General features: G+C 36.7%; 1 protein-coding gene across 1 annotated transcript in view; it reads right to left on the bottom strand.

Annotated features, from left to right (window-relative positions):
- LOC115447957 (neuropilin and tolloid-like protein 2) overlaps nt 1–16,768 on the bottom strand; it is a 42,437-nt gene that overhangs the window by 6,126 nt on the left and 19,543 nt on the right. Inside the window, exons 2-11 of the mRNA XM_037442748.1 lie at nt 9,844–10,191; nt 9,310–9,395; nt 8,470–8,641; nt 7,631–7,776; nt 3,874–3,971; nt 3,272–3,441; nt 2,281–2,399; nt 1,336–1,473; nt 786–953; nt 158–464 (exon numbers count right to left, since the gene is read on the bottom strand). Of these exons, the coding sequence (XP_037298645.1) occupies nt 158–464; nt 786–953; nt 1,336–1,473; nt 2,281–2,399; nt 3,272–3,441; nt 3,874–3,971; nt 7,631–7,776; nt 8,470–8,641; nt 9,310–9,395; nt 9,844–10,191 (1,752 nt within the window). The remainder of the gene's footprint in view (nt 1–157; nt 465–785; nt 954–1,335; nt 1,474–2,280; nt 2,400–3,271; nt 3,442–3,873; nt 3,972–7,630; nt 7,777–8,469; nt 8,642–9,309; nt 9,396–9,843; nt 10,192–16,768) is intronic.

Here is a 16,768-nt window from a genome sequence, read left to right as displayed (position 1 = left end):
ATTTATCCCATACAAAAGTTAAATGTATTTTGAAAGTTTGGCAGATGTTATGCTATTATTAATAGATTTGAAGACGTCATGCTATCCAGTTAAGTAACAAATCTTCACCAATCTTTGTTGATATTCTAACTTTAAATTAAACTGCGACCTTACTTACCATCTGAACTTGGTGGTGGGTCCGTCTGGAACAAACTTTCCCTGGTCTGACATCCCGATTCCTTGGTATCAGGGGCGCCAACAGACACATCTCTAATCTGCTTCTTCTCCCGCACATCTTCGCTCTCTTTCCTCTTACTCCTGATGGACTCTTCTTTTCTACTCATATCGCTGCGCCTGGTTCTTCCGTTTCTTTCTATTCTAATATCATCTGCTTCTATGGGGACGCTGTCTACTTCTCTTCTCCAGGGTTCATCGTCTATATCCAAGTGAGTTTCTTGGATGTAGTCAGAGTCTATACTGGATTGCTGTTTGGAAGTTATTGATTGCTTTATAATTAAAGGTACTTCGGATTTTAAGTGTGGAAGTAGTATGCGTATGTATATGAAATACATTCTGACTATAGTAACAATGAAATTTAATAACGATTAGTGACTACCTGTCCTTCTCAAATTTGTTCAAGTTTATAAAAGTTATTAGTTTACGAGGACCGATAGATAAGTCTTTGAACACATTTTGAAACAGTTTATTTAACAACACATATAGAAAAATAAATAAAAATATGAATCTTTAAAAATACTTGAGGCAATAGGCTGCTTTATATTCAACACAAAAAGCTGAGAAAGTACCTTAGGTTTCGAGAAACTTCGTTGTTGTTGGAACATCTTGTTGGCGTGGTTCTCTCTTTCGAGACTGGCACGAGGCTCGCTGTCTCTCTGCAGCCGTTTAGGGTCCAAAGTTAGGCGGCTACCCACCAGACTGTCTAGGCGGTCTTCGCAGGACTGTCTTATGTGCTCCTGGTAAATTAAAATGGATAATTGCAGTGGAGCTCTTTTTTTCAGCCTGAACTTACCTTAATTTTAGCGTAGTACGATCCGCTCATGGTAACCTAGTAGTCTTATGATTCTTTCCAAATGACATTCAAATTAAGTTAATTGTCTTCAAATGTATGGAAATTTAAATGTCTATAATTTAGTTTACACAGAAAAATAGGCTTACAGTGAAAAAAATGGCGTTTCGTAAGAATACTCTACTAATTTCATTACATTTAAAATAAAGAATGTTATGATTTTTTTGTATCAGATACTAAGTTTATAGTTTTATCAGTCAATTGACCCTACCAAGAAGGAAGAGTACTTAGGAATACATCTGGTGATCTAAGTATAGATCTGATCTTACCTTTATAATCTTGTGGTCCTGATACAGTTTCCTTATACACTTAAAAAGGAACACGAAGCTCATTCCCGATAGGATGAGAGAGAAGATCACCAGAATTACCATTATGTGCGTCTTTTTGATCACTGATTCCGTTTCCGTCTGCAAAGGAATTGATTGAAATCTTAGTATTGTGCACGATTGCATCCTTATTTTCTCAAGGGATTGGTAGTAAACCAGCTGTGTATGTATAATTTATGTATGTACTTAAGTCTGCAATTGATGAAACATTATGATTTCTTATGTTTACATTGATTAAACGACGTTTCGAAGACTTTGCAGCCCTCGTGGTCACGGGGTGGACTCTTGAAACACGTCGGGAATATATTATTATATGAAAACCGTGATAAAATCAGGAAAATAGTTTTCTTTCAATGATTAAACATTAATCAAGGAATCTTGTTAGTACTTGTATTTTGCACTCGAATGTATACAAAAATTCTGAAGATATTTGTTCTGGTTCTACAAGGCCAACTGATTCATTGAGATCGGAAAATGCTAGCAGATTTTACTAAGTAACGATAGCCACTGTACAGAGGCGTATACAAAGCCAAGGAAATGAAAACTCCAATTTCCGGAACGCTTAAAACAATTTAATAAGAAATATTCACAAATACTTATAGTTTCTAATTCTTGTAAACCATATCGCGATCTACATTTGAGCTAGAGCCATCTATTGGCGGATAGAGAAATTAAATTTTTATTTATTTTATATAATCAGATTGAACAGCCACTTTCATCCGTTAAGGTGAAATGCGACAATTCAGTAAGTAAATGCTAGCAGACTTTACTAAATATATTATCACTTTCAACCGCCAACGTAAAGTAAGACAATTTAGTATTTTCTACAGTGTTCGGTTTAACATGCCTTTATCTTAAAGGTTCGACTACTATTTCTGATTCACTGACCTTACACAATTCGATGTCCTCGTCAGCTTTTAGCCTGCAGTTGGCGTACGCGTCGCATTTCAATGTGATGTTAATGCAAGTGTTGTCTTCGCAGTCGAATTCCGTTTCGCTACATTTATCTGAAACAATAGGTTGGATTTGTAAAATGATTGTATTTGTATATTCCTTTCTGTATTATTGCGTACTTAGCTTAAGAGCAATTACAGGAATCTATAATAATATCAGCTCTGTATTATATACTTGCCCACTGCTGAGCACGGGCCTCCTCTACCACTGAGAGGGATTAGGCTAGTCCACCACGCTGGCCTAGTGCGGATTGGTAGACTTCACACACCTTCGTAATTCCTATACAGAACTTCTCAGATGTGCAGGTTTCCTCACGATGTTTTCCTTCACCGTTAAAGCGAACGATAAATTCACAAAGAATACACAAATACTTTTTTAAAAGTCAGAGGTGTTTGCTCTTGGGGTTTGAACCTGCGAACATCCGTCTCGGCAATCCGTTCCACAACCAACTAGGCTATAACTGCTTTTTCTTACAGGAATACAATTTGCCATTAAAAAGAACTTGTTGTCGAAGCAGTATTTGAAAAGTGGTTTGGGATGGTTCGATTTTAGATTGGAGAAACATTTTCAATGGGTTGAATTTATTAACAATATGTGAGATTGAATCCCCATGGATTAACGTCACGTAGGCAGGTGGTCGGCAAACTACTTATTTTGCTAAATGCTGGAGAAAATGTATTGAGGAAATTCAATATTCTAGAGGATATGGAAATGAGGAAAAATAAAAAAAATAAATAGGGTTGTGAATCTATTTAACTATTTTTATCTTTCGCTGGCAAGAACTGGATGCGACAGGCCGAAGACAGAGTAAAACGGTGTATGTTGGAGGAAGCCTATGTCCAGTAGTGGAGAAAGAAATAAGTGAAGAAGATGATGATGATGATGATGATGATGATCTACAGAATAAAATATGTTCAATACTTACCATCTTTACCAGGATCCATGGTTCGATAGGAAGTGAAGTTAGCGTTAAACGAGGTCTTATCCTTAGCAGTTTTGGACGCGTAGAGTCGTACATGCATGATGTTAGTTGGGCCTTTACCGTCATCCTTAGTTGTGACGGAATTGGCCATGGAGCCGCAGTAGTGCGCCAATCTGAAGAAACAATTAAATTACCAAATTTGGTCTGAATCAAAAATATCTTAATCAAATCAAAGGATAATAAACTGTTTTTTCACATAGACCACTTTCAAAATTTTGCTGGTTTCAATAGACCTTTTTTTTTAGGTTTCGCTGAGAAAGTGCATTACAACTAACTCCCAGCCATAGCAACGGGTTATGTTGGGGTCACCATGCCTTTTACGGCCCCTATCACTATTATCTGCCTACATTGATAGCAGCCTAATTTATACCATATTCCCCAGTCTCCCATGGGCCCATAGGGGTTCATCTGGACACTTCGGGAATCAATGATCTAAATTTGGTAATTTTCTAAAGCTATTATAAATCGTCATTATTATATCGCTGCTAAGGAATGTGTAATCGTAAAGTCGGGTGCATCCGCGTGCAATAATTAGTTATACTTACTTAGAGTCCAGTTCTAAGACTGAACCAAACACTTGTATGACGTTCTCTTCACACTCATTAGGTTGCGCCAACGAATACGATGTGAAATTTAGATATATCTGAAAAAAAAAGCTTTTTGTACGTTTGTGTGTAATGTACGCACGTAAGAAGTAATACTTAGATAAAAATCTTTCTCAAAATGTTATCCTTCGAATTATCCTGTGTTTGGAGAGAATATGATACTAATAATAGACAAAAAGATTTAGTACATGGCAAGAAAGTTTTTTTATAACGTATTATCTAGTTTTTTAAATTTTATTTAAATATCATAAAACAACTGACTTTTTCTGGACTTTAATAATTATTATTTGTATATTTTATTAATTTATTTGTACACTTATTACATACTAGCTTTTGCCCGCGGCTCCGCCCGCGTTATAAAGTTTTTCGGGCTAAAGTTTTCCGTTATAAAAGTCACGCTATATATTTTCCCGGGAGCCTATGTTCTTCCCAGGGTCTCAAACTGTCTCCATACCAAATTTTATCCTAATACGTTGGGTAGTTTTTGAGTTTAACACGTTCGGGCAGACCGATGCAGCGGGGGACTTTTGTTTTATGATATATTTTTGTAGAACTTTTAAGAGGAACAATCCCGTCATACATTATTGTTGCATAACTTTAACCGTTTACGCAGCGCACGCAACAGAAGCTCTCAAAACTAATAAATTGTCCCCGTTTTTGCATCATGTTTCATTACTGCTCCGCTCCTATTGGTCATAGCGTGACGATATATAACCTATAGCACTCCAGGAACAAAGGGCTATCTAACACAAAAATATTTTTTCAGTTCGAACCGGTAGTTCCTGAGATTAGCGATTACTGCTCCGCTCCTATTGGGCATAGCGTGTTGAAATATATAGCCTATAGCATTCCAGGAACAAATGGCTATCCAACACAAAAAGAATTATTCAGTTCAAACTCCTAGTTTCTGAGATTAGCCGTTACTGCTCTGCTCCTATTGGTCATAGCGTGATGATATATAGCCTATAGCACTTCACGAACAAAGGGCTATCCAATACAACATGATTTTTTTAGTTCGAACCGGTAGTTCCTGAGATTAGCCATTACTGCTCTGCTTCTATTGTGTATAGCGTGATGATATATAGCCTATAGCACTCCACGAACAAAAGGCTATCCAACGCAAAAAGAATTTTTCAGTTTTGACCGGTAGTTCCTGAGATTAGCCATTACTGCTCCGCTCCTATTGGGTATAGCGTGATGATATATAGCCTATAGTACTCCACGAACATAGGGCTATCCAACGCAAAAAGAATTTTTCAGTTTGGACCGGTAGTTCCTGAGATTAGCCATTACTGCTCCGCTCCTATTGGGTATAGCGTGATGATATATAGCCTATAGCACTCCACGAACAAAAGGCTATCCAACGCAAAAATATTTTTTCAGTTTGGACCGGTAGTTCCTGAGATTAGCCATTACTGCTCCGCTCCTATTGGGTATAGCGTGATGATATATAGCCTATAGCACTCCACGAACATAGGGCTATCCAACGCAAAAATAATTTTTCAGTTTGGATCAGTAGTTCCTGAGATTAGCGCGTTCAAACAAACAAACAAACAAACTCTTCAGCTTTATATAATAGTATAGATTAAATAATAGTGTAATAATTTAACTAATGACTAGCTCATTTCAAAATATCGGTTTTTCGTGACGTTGTGCGTGCGCATAGTAAAAATTCACGCTCATAATTTTTCCATAACGCGCCAAAAGAATATAACTTCAATAAATGTTTTAATATTTTGAATGCTTTGGTAGCGCAGTTGTATTGCGTGCGCGGTACGACTACCGCTCTGTGATCTCGGGTACAAATTTCGTGTCGTGATATAGATTTTTCTGTATAGTATTAGACCGGAGTCTGGAATGTGTTGATATAGCAGTTGACTTGCCGCCTATCACATCATGGGACAGAATACACACAGCAGAAATGGGTGTACTTTACGCCTTTATCTAACCCTTCGGGAATAAAGACGTATTGTTTGTAGTTGTTACCCCTAAACTATCTTATAAACAATACTAAAATTGTATTTGTCACTCTGCCTACCCCTTCTGAACTATGTAACATTTGACGTCATTCCTAAACAGCCACATTATCACTTCAAAGTTAGTTACTTGAATAAATTTTACCCCATTAGATAAACTAAGTGATCTTACCCCTAAACCATCAATTTTGGAAACAATAGGTCTGTAGAAATAGGGGTTTTGGATAACTTTGGGACGATGTCATCCGGTTTATTGGGGTAATAAATCATCGAATCAATAGGGATGTACCCCAGATTAGTGATGTGACAGATTCCTTTGACCTTTGATTTGAGATTATATTGGATATTAGCTAGAGCCGAATTTGAAAAGGAAGGTTGTGATTGAAGTAGTGTGTGGGTGTTTAGACTCCTACGAGAATGCTTGTATAGTATAATGTATCTTTTGATGCTTGTAGAATGTAAGTAGTGTTCGAGTCATCTAAAATAGTCGACTTTTTGAGTTATTTTTAAATTGAAAAGGATAAAATAGTTGATACGAAAAATCTCCAAATGCTAAGAACTTTCCCTTTCATTTTTAGGAAGGCACAAATTCGTCGAAATAGTCTAAATTAAGTACCTAAGCCACTGCTAAAGATAATAATATATCAGCTCTATGTGATATACTGTCCCACTTCTGGGCAAGGGCTTCTTCTACTACTGAGAGGGATTAGACCTTAGTCCGCCACGCTGGCCTAGTGCGGATTGATAGACTTCACACACTCTCAAATTTCCTATAAACGACTTCTCAGATATGCAAGTTTCCCCACGATGTTTTTCTTCACCGTTAAAGTAAGCGATAATTCACAAAGAATACACACATAATTTAAGAAAAGTCAGAGGTGTGTGTCCTTGAGATTTGAACCTGCGGACATTCGTCTCGGCAGTCCGTTCCACACCCAACTATTCCATTGTCTCTTAAAGATAATAGCAGGTGTCTAAATAGAACAGTAGACATAATAAAAGCGAAGACATACTACCGATTCAAATAACCTACCCTAACTAAGCATTAATAGTAATAATAAACCAATGAAACTAACTCATCTGCATTCATGTTAAACTTTATTCTGATTGGTCCATTCTCATAACGGATATGACGAAACTGTCGCGGGTAGATCACTAATACTATGACCAGTCTAACCAAAATAGTCCTCATTATTTGTGACTTACAAGTCTATTACCAAAAACGTGCATGTGTGATATATTGCATGTAGTGTTTGTGAATACATATGTCGGTTGTCATGACAACGCAATGTTTACGCATTGATAGTCAAATATATTATGATTTTTTATTTGCTATCTATCTATGTATCTCTTCAATTATAATATGAAATATTTTTCAACACCTTGTGTAATTTTTTTTTATTGCTTAAAATGACGAGACGACCTAGCCGTTCGCCTGGTGGCAAGCGATACGACCGCCCATAAACAGTAGAAACATCATCCAACACCAATTACAAAGTATTGTTTGGTATTCCACTGCACTCTGTCCTGAGACATGAGATGTTAAGTCTTATTATGTCCAGTAGTTACACTGACTACAATTATATTTGTATAGATACCTGTGATCGTGCCAATTTTAGGTAACTAAGTTATTCGTAGTATCTTACTGTAATGTAAGAACCTTTAAAATAAGGTGCAGTTTTGCGAAAAAAAACCTTAAAAATCTCGCCAAATATTATTACCTTCATATTCTCAGGTGCTTTTATAATCCACAAAACGTCTAGGGCATGGTTAAGGCTGCCAGTTTTGCATTTCTCGTCAATATCCGACGAGTCGATTACTCCATGGCTTCCTTCCACTGGGATATAGCAGGAGGCTGGTATGCTGTCTGGAAAGGTATGTTGATAAAGTGCTGCTAAAGAGATGGCAAAGGACGCCCCGTAGTTTTTTTTTTTTAGTTTTTTGGTTGTAGTATATATTTATATCCAACCGAATAGCGGTCACCGTATACAAAGTGGTATAATCCGCCACAATGGCTGACATAAGTATGTCGCGTTCCCGGATCAGCCTGTATATATCGCGATCAAATAGGCCGTCATGATTGTGTCGACTGGCGAGCGGTATTAACTATTATCAGTCGACATTCTATTGGACCCAATTCCGCTTACCATCAGCCGTAGTGGGGTCATTTTGTCGTGAATATATGAAAAAAAGGGTGTGTTGAACTAATGATTAGAGGTAATACCATCGCAGTTTTTGGTTCAGGGCCCAAGGCCGACAGTAGTGGTACAACTATGTACATTGTAGAGTTTAGTCATAATTAAAGACAACAGAACCAGGTCGGCCGGAGTACTACCACTCACAGAAAATGGACTTGAACTGAGATTGAGAAGTGAAAAGATTTCTCTTGACGAAATCGAATAGTAAGTGGAAATTAAAATATATATCCGAGCATCCTAAAACCCCATCATCCCTATTTATATTATTATTTTACTTTTAAATGAAAAATGAGAACTACATTGCATTTTCATACATAACACCATCGAACTTATGGTCTAGATACAAGAATGTAGGTACTCACGACTAGCGCCAGCCTTAAAGCTGATATTAATGTGAAAGCCTTCGTACTCGATGGTGTCGTCTGAATGGAACTTCAGCCAGGCGTTGGGTCCTGTCGTACTGATTTGTCTAGGAAATGCTGTGCCACAGAGCTTGCTCAGCAGTTTGGAGTAGCCTTGAAGACCGTCTCTGATCTAAAAAAAAAAAGTTTTTTTATTTCACAAACATCTGTACGTTTTAGAGGTAGGCAGAGGTGTAGTCCATGCCTTGATGTGGTGCGAGCCTCGATAGGCTCGCATAAGGCGATCTTTATGGGGCAAAAATTGCAGACGGAATATTAATATCCGACATGTTTACTTTTTATTTTACACCTACGCCATCGAGGCATCAGTTGATTTATTTTTAGTCTTGATTATTTATATATAACTAGCGACCCGCCCCGGCTTCGCACGGGTGCAATGCTGATACTAAATACACTACAGAAAAACTGTGAACGTTGTATATAAAAACATAGCGGCCCGCTCTGGCTTCGCACGGGTATAACATAACAAAATAACAGTATTTCTCCACTATTTAATGGATGTTATTATACATATAAACCTTCCTCTTGAATCACTCTATTTATTAAAAACCGCATCAAAATCCGTTGCGTAGTCTTAAAGATTTAAGCATACAAAGGGACATAGGGACAGAGAAAGCGACTTTGTTTTATACTATGTAGTGATTTAGCTTTACTTCAAAAGGTTATCTCAGGTCAGCTTTTAGTGCTTTTTATGACTTTGAGTAGGGAGGTAATGGAATAAGGGGTAAGAATACAAATATATAATTACCGTCCAAGATATATAAAAACTTTTATACTTACTTCTAAATAGTCGTACGCGCATTCTGGATGCGATTCTATGCGAAACACGTCCACAAATATCAACTCTATTATCTGACCTTCAGTAGCTGAAATAAAAAAATACATATTTACTTGAAGCTTTGTAATAACTAGTATCTTTCCATCTCTAGTTTCAATTGCCGTCTCCTAAGTTGTCATTGTATCATCGTTTCATCTAATATTGTAAGTGTTCAAGGCTCTTGAATTGGATAATGGATTTCATTAGATGATCTACTTTCCCGTTTGCCAAATTTTCCATAAATGATTTAAAAGCAAACATTTTTAACCACTGCTACATTTTTGTTTACTTCTAGCAAACATGCAAAGTATGGTCGTAAAATTCTGGGATTCGAACCCCTAAACTTCCAGACCATAGCCTGAGAGCTGCAAATTACAATCTAATAGTTGTGGACCATGGTTAATTAGGAGTGTTGCTCTAATAAGTCAAAAAATATTAAGAAGAATAACCGCAACTGTTTTGGAGTTATGTAGTACAAATGTTGGTAAAATACGTACCATTTATAACAGTAACACAATCCGTACTATTGTAATAATAAGAGCTATTCCTCGGATGAGGGTGCCAGATATCCCTTCCACTATCTTTATCGTTGTACGTAAACGCTTCGCATTTATAGTTATCTGTCTCCCTTTTATTCCTCGAAAGCACTTCGCTATCATCGAAATTCCTCATCTTCTGTTCTCTGTATTTGTTTAGGTATAGTCTATGTGCTGCCAGGTTTGTGATGATTGGACTATCTTCGCTTATCATCTCGTCGACGTTGTCCCGGTATGTTTGGACGTCAGGGCTCAGAGCGAGGTCATGATCAGCTGATGGGTTCTGTGTTTTGCTCGATGATGATGACACTGGAAGATAGAAGATTGTTAGTGATTTGGAATTTGTAAGGTCGGTTTTGGATTTTAAGGTTTATGTTTATTTTCGGCAAAGTGACTGCATTGGAACTAATGGTACGCCTAATCTATAGTGTCGAATGATGAGGAAACGTAGATGTATTCGGTACGATTTCAGTTCCGAGGTGTAGGTTCGATCTCCAGGTCGGGCAAAGTGATATTGGGTTTTTCTTCTCAATATCCGCCCGGAGACTGAAATTTGTCCGACATGGTGATATGCTCGCATCCCCCTATCACATCATGGGACGGAATAATCACGGCGGAAAGTGGGTACACCAGTTGCATCTCAGCTTAACCCCTCAGGGTTAAAAAGCTTAAGAGTTTTTTTCACGGTTGAATCGAGCGATAGCTAACAAAAAATATATATTTAAAAAGTTGCTATCATCTGTTTCGTAAGACTGAAGAGGAAAAGAAAACCTACTATAAGGCGCCACTTTTATTTCTCTGTTTTATAGTTAACGTATGTACAAGAATTTAGTTCCATATCAAATAATAATCGAGGTTTTTTATTTGCCTGGCCAGCGGCGGCGAAGTGTGTAATTTTCAAAAAGGGAACTCGACACAATATAATGTAGGTACTAATATTCATATGTAAATGCGGACTGGAAATTGTTCTAATGATAATAAGATTTTACATAATTTACGAAAGGGATAAACGGCGATAGCCTAGTTGGTTGTGGATCGGTCTGCCGAGACGAATGTCCGCAGGTTCAAATCCCAAGGGCACACACCTCTGAATTTTCTAAAATTATGTGTGTTTTCTTTGTGAATTATCGCTTGCTTTAAGCGCGAAGGAAAACATCGTGAGGAAACCTGCATGCCTGAGGAGTTTTCTATAGGAATTTCGAGGGTGTCTACCAATCCGCACTAGGCCAGCGTGGTGGACTAAGGCCTAATACCTCACAGTAGTAAAGGACACCCGTTTCCAACAGTGGGAAAGTATATAATACAGGGCTGATATTATATAAGAAAAGGAAGCCGGTTTGAATCGGGTTACATATACTCTTCACCACTAATATGGCCAGTAATAAACATAGTTACCATTGTTTTAGTTAAAGTTATAACATCATAAATTGTTTGAAAACTATGTATTAATTTACCAATATCGATATCAGCTTTATTATATTAGTAAGCCTTACACCAACTGGCCAACTATTTTATGTAGCTTTAAACTGTTAAAGTTTGAAAGTAATAAATATGAAATTTATATGAGTATATGGGGAACACCTGAGCTGCTAGCTTTTATAGCTTCCAACCGTATTTAACGTTTTGAAATACTTCCGAGCGTAGGGGTGGATTCCATTTCTATAAACTTTTGAGTACATAATTTTGAGTACAAATTTTTGAGTACAAACTTTTGAGTGAATTATTAGATATGAGGTTTCATTTGCGTGTGCTCGTGCACCTAGAACCATATTTTATAAATGGAGGAATACCTGTCTATGATGCCCGAAATACATGGAATTGTGTGGGTTGCCTAAAACGCATAATTTTTCAAAAAATGTCAGTCTAAAGTAAATACCTTTACTAACTAAAATACAATAGATGAAAATGTCGAGACGCATTTATTTATCAATTTTTTTTTCAAGGTGAAAACTGATAATTTTAGATATTGTATTTTTCTACTCTGTATCAGCGTGTAATCTGGAATTTGCGCTCGATATGGCGATAGGTTCCCCTATCACATCATAGGACGGATTACGCACGGTGGAGAGTGGTTGCAGCAGATGCAACTTTGCCTATCCCTTCAGGTATAAAAAGCGTGAGTGTGTGAGTAAATTTTGCAGAAGTAAATTTTACAAGTACAAAAGTGTCTTTGCTTGGAATTGAACCCAACACGTTCTAAATAAGCTTGCTTACTTGAATGCTATTTGTGACGCACGTCGGCTAAACGCTGCTATGATAGCAATGAGAGGTGTTACAGGAAGGTAGAAAAACAGGAATGTTGTGTAATGTCTAGCATTTCAAAAACTCTGTTTTTTTTTTAAAGTAGAAAGGAAACAGGTTTATACCTAGCCCAAAAGTCAAAGCACTTAATTACTCTTGTTCAAACTTGTGGAAAATATAATATGAAGTAAAAAAACCTACAATGATTGTTTACACTGCAACAGAAAAATACGTCAACCATATGGTAAATTATCAGAACCTATAAAATATATTCACAATTTGTAAATAGTAGATGCCTTGTTGACCTCTAGGTCCAAATTTAAAGACTAATTTGATAATGATTTCTTATTTTTACGCGAATGTTGTACATTGAAATAAAACTTTTTTTTTTCGGATTTTATCGCGGTTTTTTATATTATAATTAGGCTCTACGTTTCGAAGACTGCAGCCTTCAGGTCACGGAGAGGACTGAGGTGTTGGTCAATCCAAAAGTCAAAGTTACAATATCTACCTACATTTTACAAATATAAAATACTAGCTTTTGCTCGCGACTTCGCCCGCGTGAAGGAGTTTTTCGGGATAAAAGTCCTGCTATATATTTTCCCGTGCTAGTAGCCTATAACCTTCCCAGGGTCTTATACTATCTCCATATCAAATTTTGCTTTCTTATACCACGTCTTATGTCACGTCCCGTTCCCGTGGGAACGGGATAAAAAGTATCCTATGTCCGTCTCCTGGTTCTAAGCTACCTCTCCACCAATTTTCAGCCAAATCGGTTCATCCGTTCTTGAGTTATAAATAGTGTAACTAACACCACTTTCTTTTATATATATAGATATAGATTTCAAAATGTGGGTGAATAATTAAACGACTAATTTGAATGTTGGTCACAATCTAGAATTTAGACGTTTTGCGAAACACCCAACAAGTTTTAAAGCGACATGAGCCAACATAACGCCTGTTGAATACATAACGAGCAGTCGAGTTGACGTGTAGTGTTTATCTTCAGAAACCTAGAATACTAGATTTACTCGTGTATTATCTAAAGAATAGTTGGGCTAGAATAACGTTAGAAAACTTAGAATATTAGATTTGTTAGTCGAAATAAATACGTTTTTAGACTCGAATAATTTGCTTTACTTATGTTTTAATGTAGTTATAATTAAAGTTTGTATGAAGGACTTCTTAATATAAAATATTTGTTTTATAATTCAAGAAAATTATTATAACAGTAAGGGGATTTTAATGAAATATATCTAAAAGAATATATTTTCGGATCAAACAAACATTCATTTGCTGGTCGTAGGATATATTTTATATCCGCCTGGATAGCGACCACCGCACACAAGGTGTTAAAACCCGCCATACTGGCCCACGTGAGTGTTGCATTCCGAGATTAGCCTGTTTATATTTGGTTCCAACAGGCCGGCATAATTGTGTCGACTGTTAAAGGATGATCATCTCTCGTCAGTTTCTCTACAGGACCCCACTCCACTTATCATTAGGTGCAGTGGGCAGTCATTTTGCCGTACATATTAGAAAAATAGGACTCAAATCTATGGCCCCTCGATTCAAAGAGAGCATTACTTCTGCGCCTTTGATGACTTTAAACGAACACTGAATTCTTATGTTACATTGTCAAAGTTGTTGAAAATTAATTAGTGCATGTTATATTATGAATTACTTATTGTGCGTTATAACACTAACCCTATTATTCATAGACGTTTTTTTATCTTTTGTTATATTGTTGTATCTCAATATAAGGCAATCACAACGGCCCTATGTCTACGCACTGCGAAGGCTGCCATGCCGTTAGCACTGAGAAACAGACTTGTTATTACAGCTTTACTCCGGCCTTAGATAAAAAAACCTCTATTAATAAGGGGGTTAGTGTTTGCTTTGTTTAAAGCTGATTTCTTAACCTCAGCAAAATTTAATGAAAGAATAACTTTTATTTAAATATTTTCTTGAGTAGTCGAAATAATTTTGTTTTTTCCTTATACCTTTTAAGAATTACTTTGTATTCCAATATTTCCTTTAGTTGTCTTTAGTAAAATAATGATGTAACTTTTTCCTTTGCAATTATGAATCTCTTTACAATGAATTTGATGTCAAAGTTTTTTGTCCAATAATTTAGGATTGAAAAATCAAGAAATAAATTATTCAATATACCATTATCTTAAACCGTGTAACAGTGATTAACCTAAATACAAAACAGCACCCCCCACTATTTAGGTACCAAAGCTAACAAATTTTCCAAGCCTAAAGTGACATTTAGTACAAAATGAGCAATGAATAAATTAGAGTTGACCCCGGGGCGGGTCCCGAGGGATACGTTTCAGACGAGCGAGTAGGGATGCGACGCGATGGTGTCGATAAAAAAGTTTTTATTACGTGTGAATTTATGAATGTTATAGCACTGTATTTGGTTATGTATAGAATGATGGGAATTTAGGAGTTGTATTGCAGTTTTGTGTGAAGTTACTCTACTTTCTTCGCTTCGTGTCCTGGCGAATTTGCAAGTGTAATCGGATTTTTCAACTATTGTATGATACATACAATAAGCGATGATTCCGAAACGAAGTCGTGTCATATGTTATTTCAGGTAATTTGTTGTTAGAATAACCGAAAAAAGTGAAAATATTATCAATAAACTGTTTATATTAATGGGTAGTACTCGATTAAGGTAGAAATGGTTATAAATGAACATGAAAAAATAAAGTTTTTTTTGTAAGTATTTAGACGCTAGCTATTTATTTTTAAAATATACAAAATAGACACAATGCATACACAAATTATTCAATAAAATCCACACAAAAAATATTTTGATATAAAAATACAATTCGATATATCGATAACATCGGCACGTCCCATCACTATCGCGCACATCAAACGTCTCTCATCCATTCAGAGGACATCACTACAGCGTTCATAGCTAGGCCTTACATCATTACCTAGGATATATGCGTCTAGATTCTGGGGGAGGAGCTCTTTTATGACTGAAAGCGGATATAGGTCTTAGATTGAGTGGCTTAGTAGTTTGGGCAGAAAATTTGTCTAGATTTATTTAGTCTAGGAAATTCATTTTGTGGTATGAAAGTTGTCGAGACTTTTTAAGAAATTTACGGTATTATGTTTAAAAGGTAAGATAGAGACACAACTAGAACAAATGGACTATAATCTCCGTCCCATGATGTGATAGGTGAGTCTAAAATAAAATCTTAGACAAATTTTAATCTTAGTTAGTCCAGTTATTTTTCAAATATCAGCAAAAACTCATGCCTACATAATTGCGTCGACTGGCGAGGGGTAATCACTTCTCATCATGTATCATACCTGAACCCCATAACACTTACCATCAGCTGCAGAAGGGTCATTTTACTATGTCTATATTAAAAAATATATCCATGCTTTTTAATTGAATTTGAAATGTTACGATTTACAGGTCTCTTTCAAAGGTGTAATAGCCAGATAGCGACCCCAAGGTGCTTAATTAGAAAACCGAGGTGATTTCCAGTAATTTATAGTTGCTTAAGGTCAAACTGAGCAGACATTTTGGCAGCGTATTGTGCTAATTGCTTATCTGTGGGACGTTGCCGGGGTAATGGGTGTCGGGGTTACCTCAAATTGATATATTAAATGGGATTGGGGTCGTTTGGGGTCAGGAATTTGGGTTTGTGGGTGTCTATATCAATGACTAGCTTTGACTTGCATACCACACTCACGCTTCTGTCCCTAAAGGTGTAGGCAAAGGCTTCAGTGTAGCCACTGTTTTGTACGTGTGACTTACGGCTTTGCTTTTAGTCTTCTTTAAGCTGTTGACGATTTACTAGCAAGTTCTAGAATTGATATCTAGGTCACACTATGTCGACATTTTTAATACGGTTTTCTCATACAAATACCACAAGTCGTAAAACCAAAGCCGATTTAGAGAAGCCTTGACGTCCATTCTGTGTGTTTGATGCAACAATTCATCTTAGAATACATCGTTTATTCTGGTCCTGAGTATAGTAGTCGAAGTGTAGCTACTCTTAGGTTCAAGAAACTTACCACGTGGTAGTGTGCTTTATTTGTTTGCCGGTTATTAAAGATGATAGTATTTCGCGGCGCTTCAGTTTAGTATAGAGTTAGTTCAATTCAAGTCCTATCATCCAGCCTTGGAAACAAAGTCGCCATCAAACCCCTATTTTGTAACCCCTAACGTCTTATTCCGAACGCATTAATAACAGTTGATTATGATCGTAATCGTTATTGCAATAGAAATTGCCGGCGCTGAGTAAAGGGTCCCGTAAGTCGTGACATTATGGACCATTACTTTTTAGGGCCTTATGTGAGGAAAAAAGGCAAAGAGTAGAAACAGGCCAATAATGTTGGCTGTTTGCGTGTTGTACTAAACTGGGTGTTACTCGCGGCTTCCCTTGCAAACAATTTTGAAGGAATAAACAAGGGCTTGCTGCTTTTGCAAAATAAAAAACCTATGCACGATATAGTCGTTTTAACATTGCGTTAATGAATAAAACCACATAATCGTCTTTGCCTCTGTTAATATTGTGCAAAAAAATAACAATGTTTTTACAAATATCTCGGTTTTAGATTTTTGATAATTTTGTAGTTTAGTGTAATTATGGCGTATGCACTGTGTATA

Source organism: Manduca sexta, chromosome 4 (genome assembly GCF_014839805.1).
Source record: "Manduca sexta isolate Smith_Timp_Sample1 chromosome 4, JHU_Msex_v1.0, whole genome shotgun sequence".
NCBI lineage: Eukaryota > Metazoa > Arthropoda > Insecta > Lepidoptera > Sphingidae > Manduca > Manduca sexta.
This window is presented reverse-complemented; position numbering and strand designations above follow the sequence as displayed.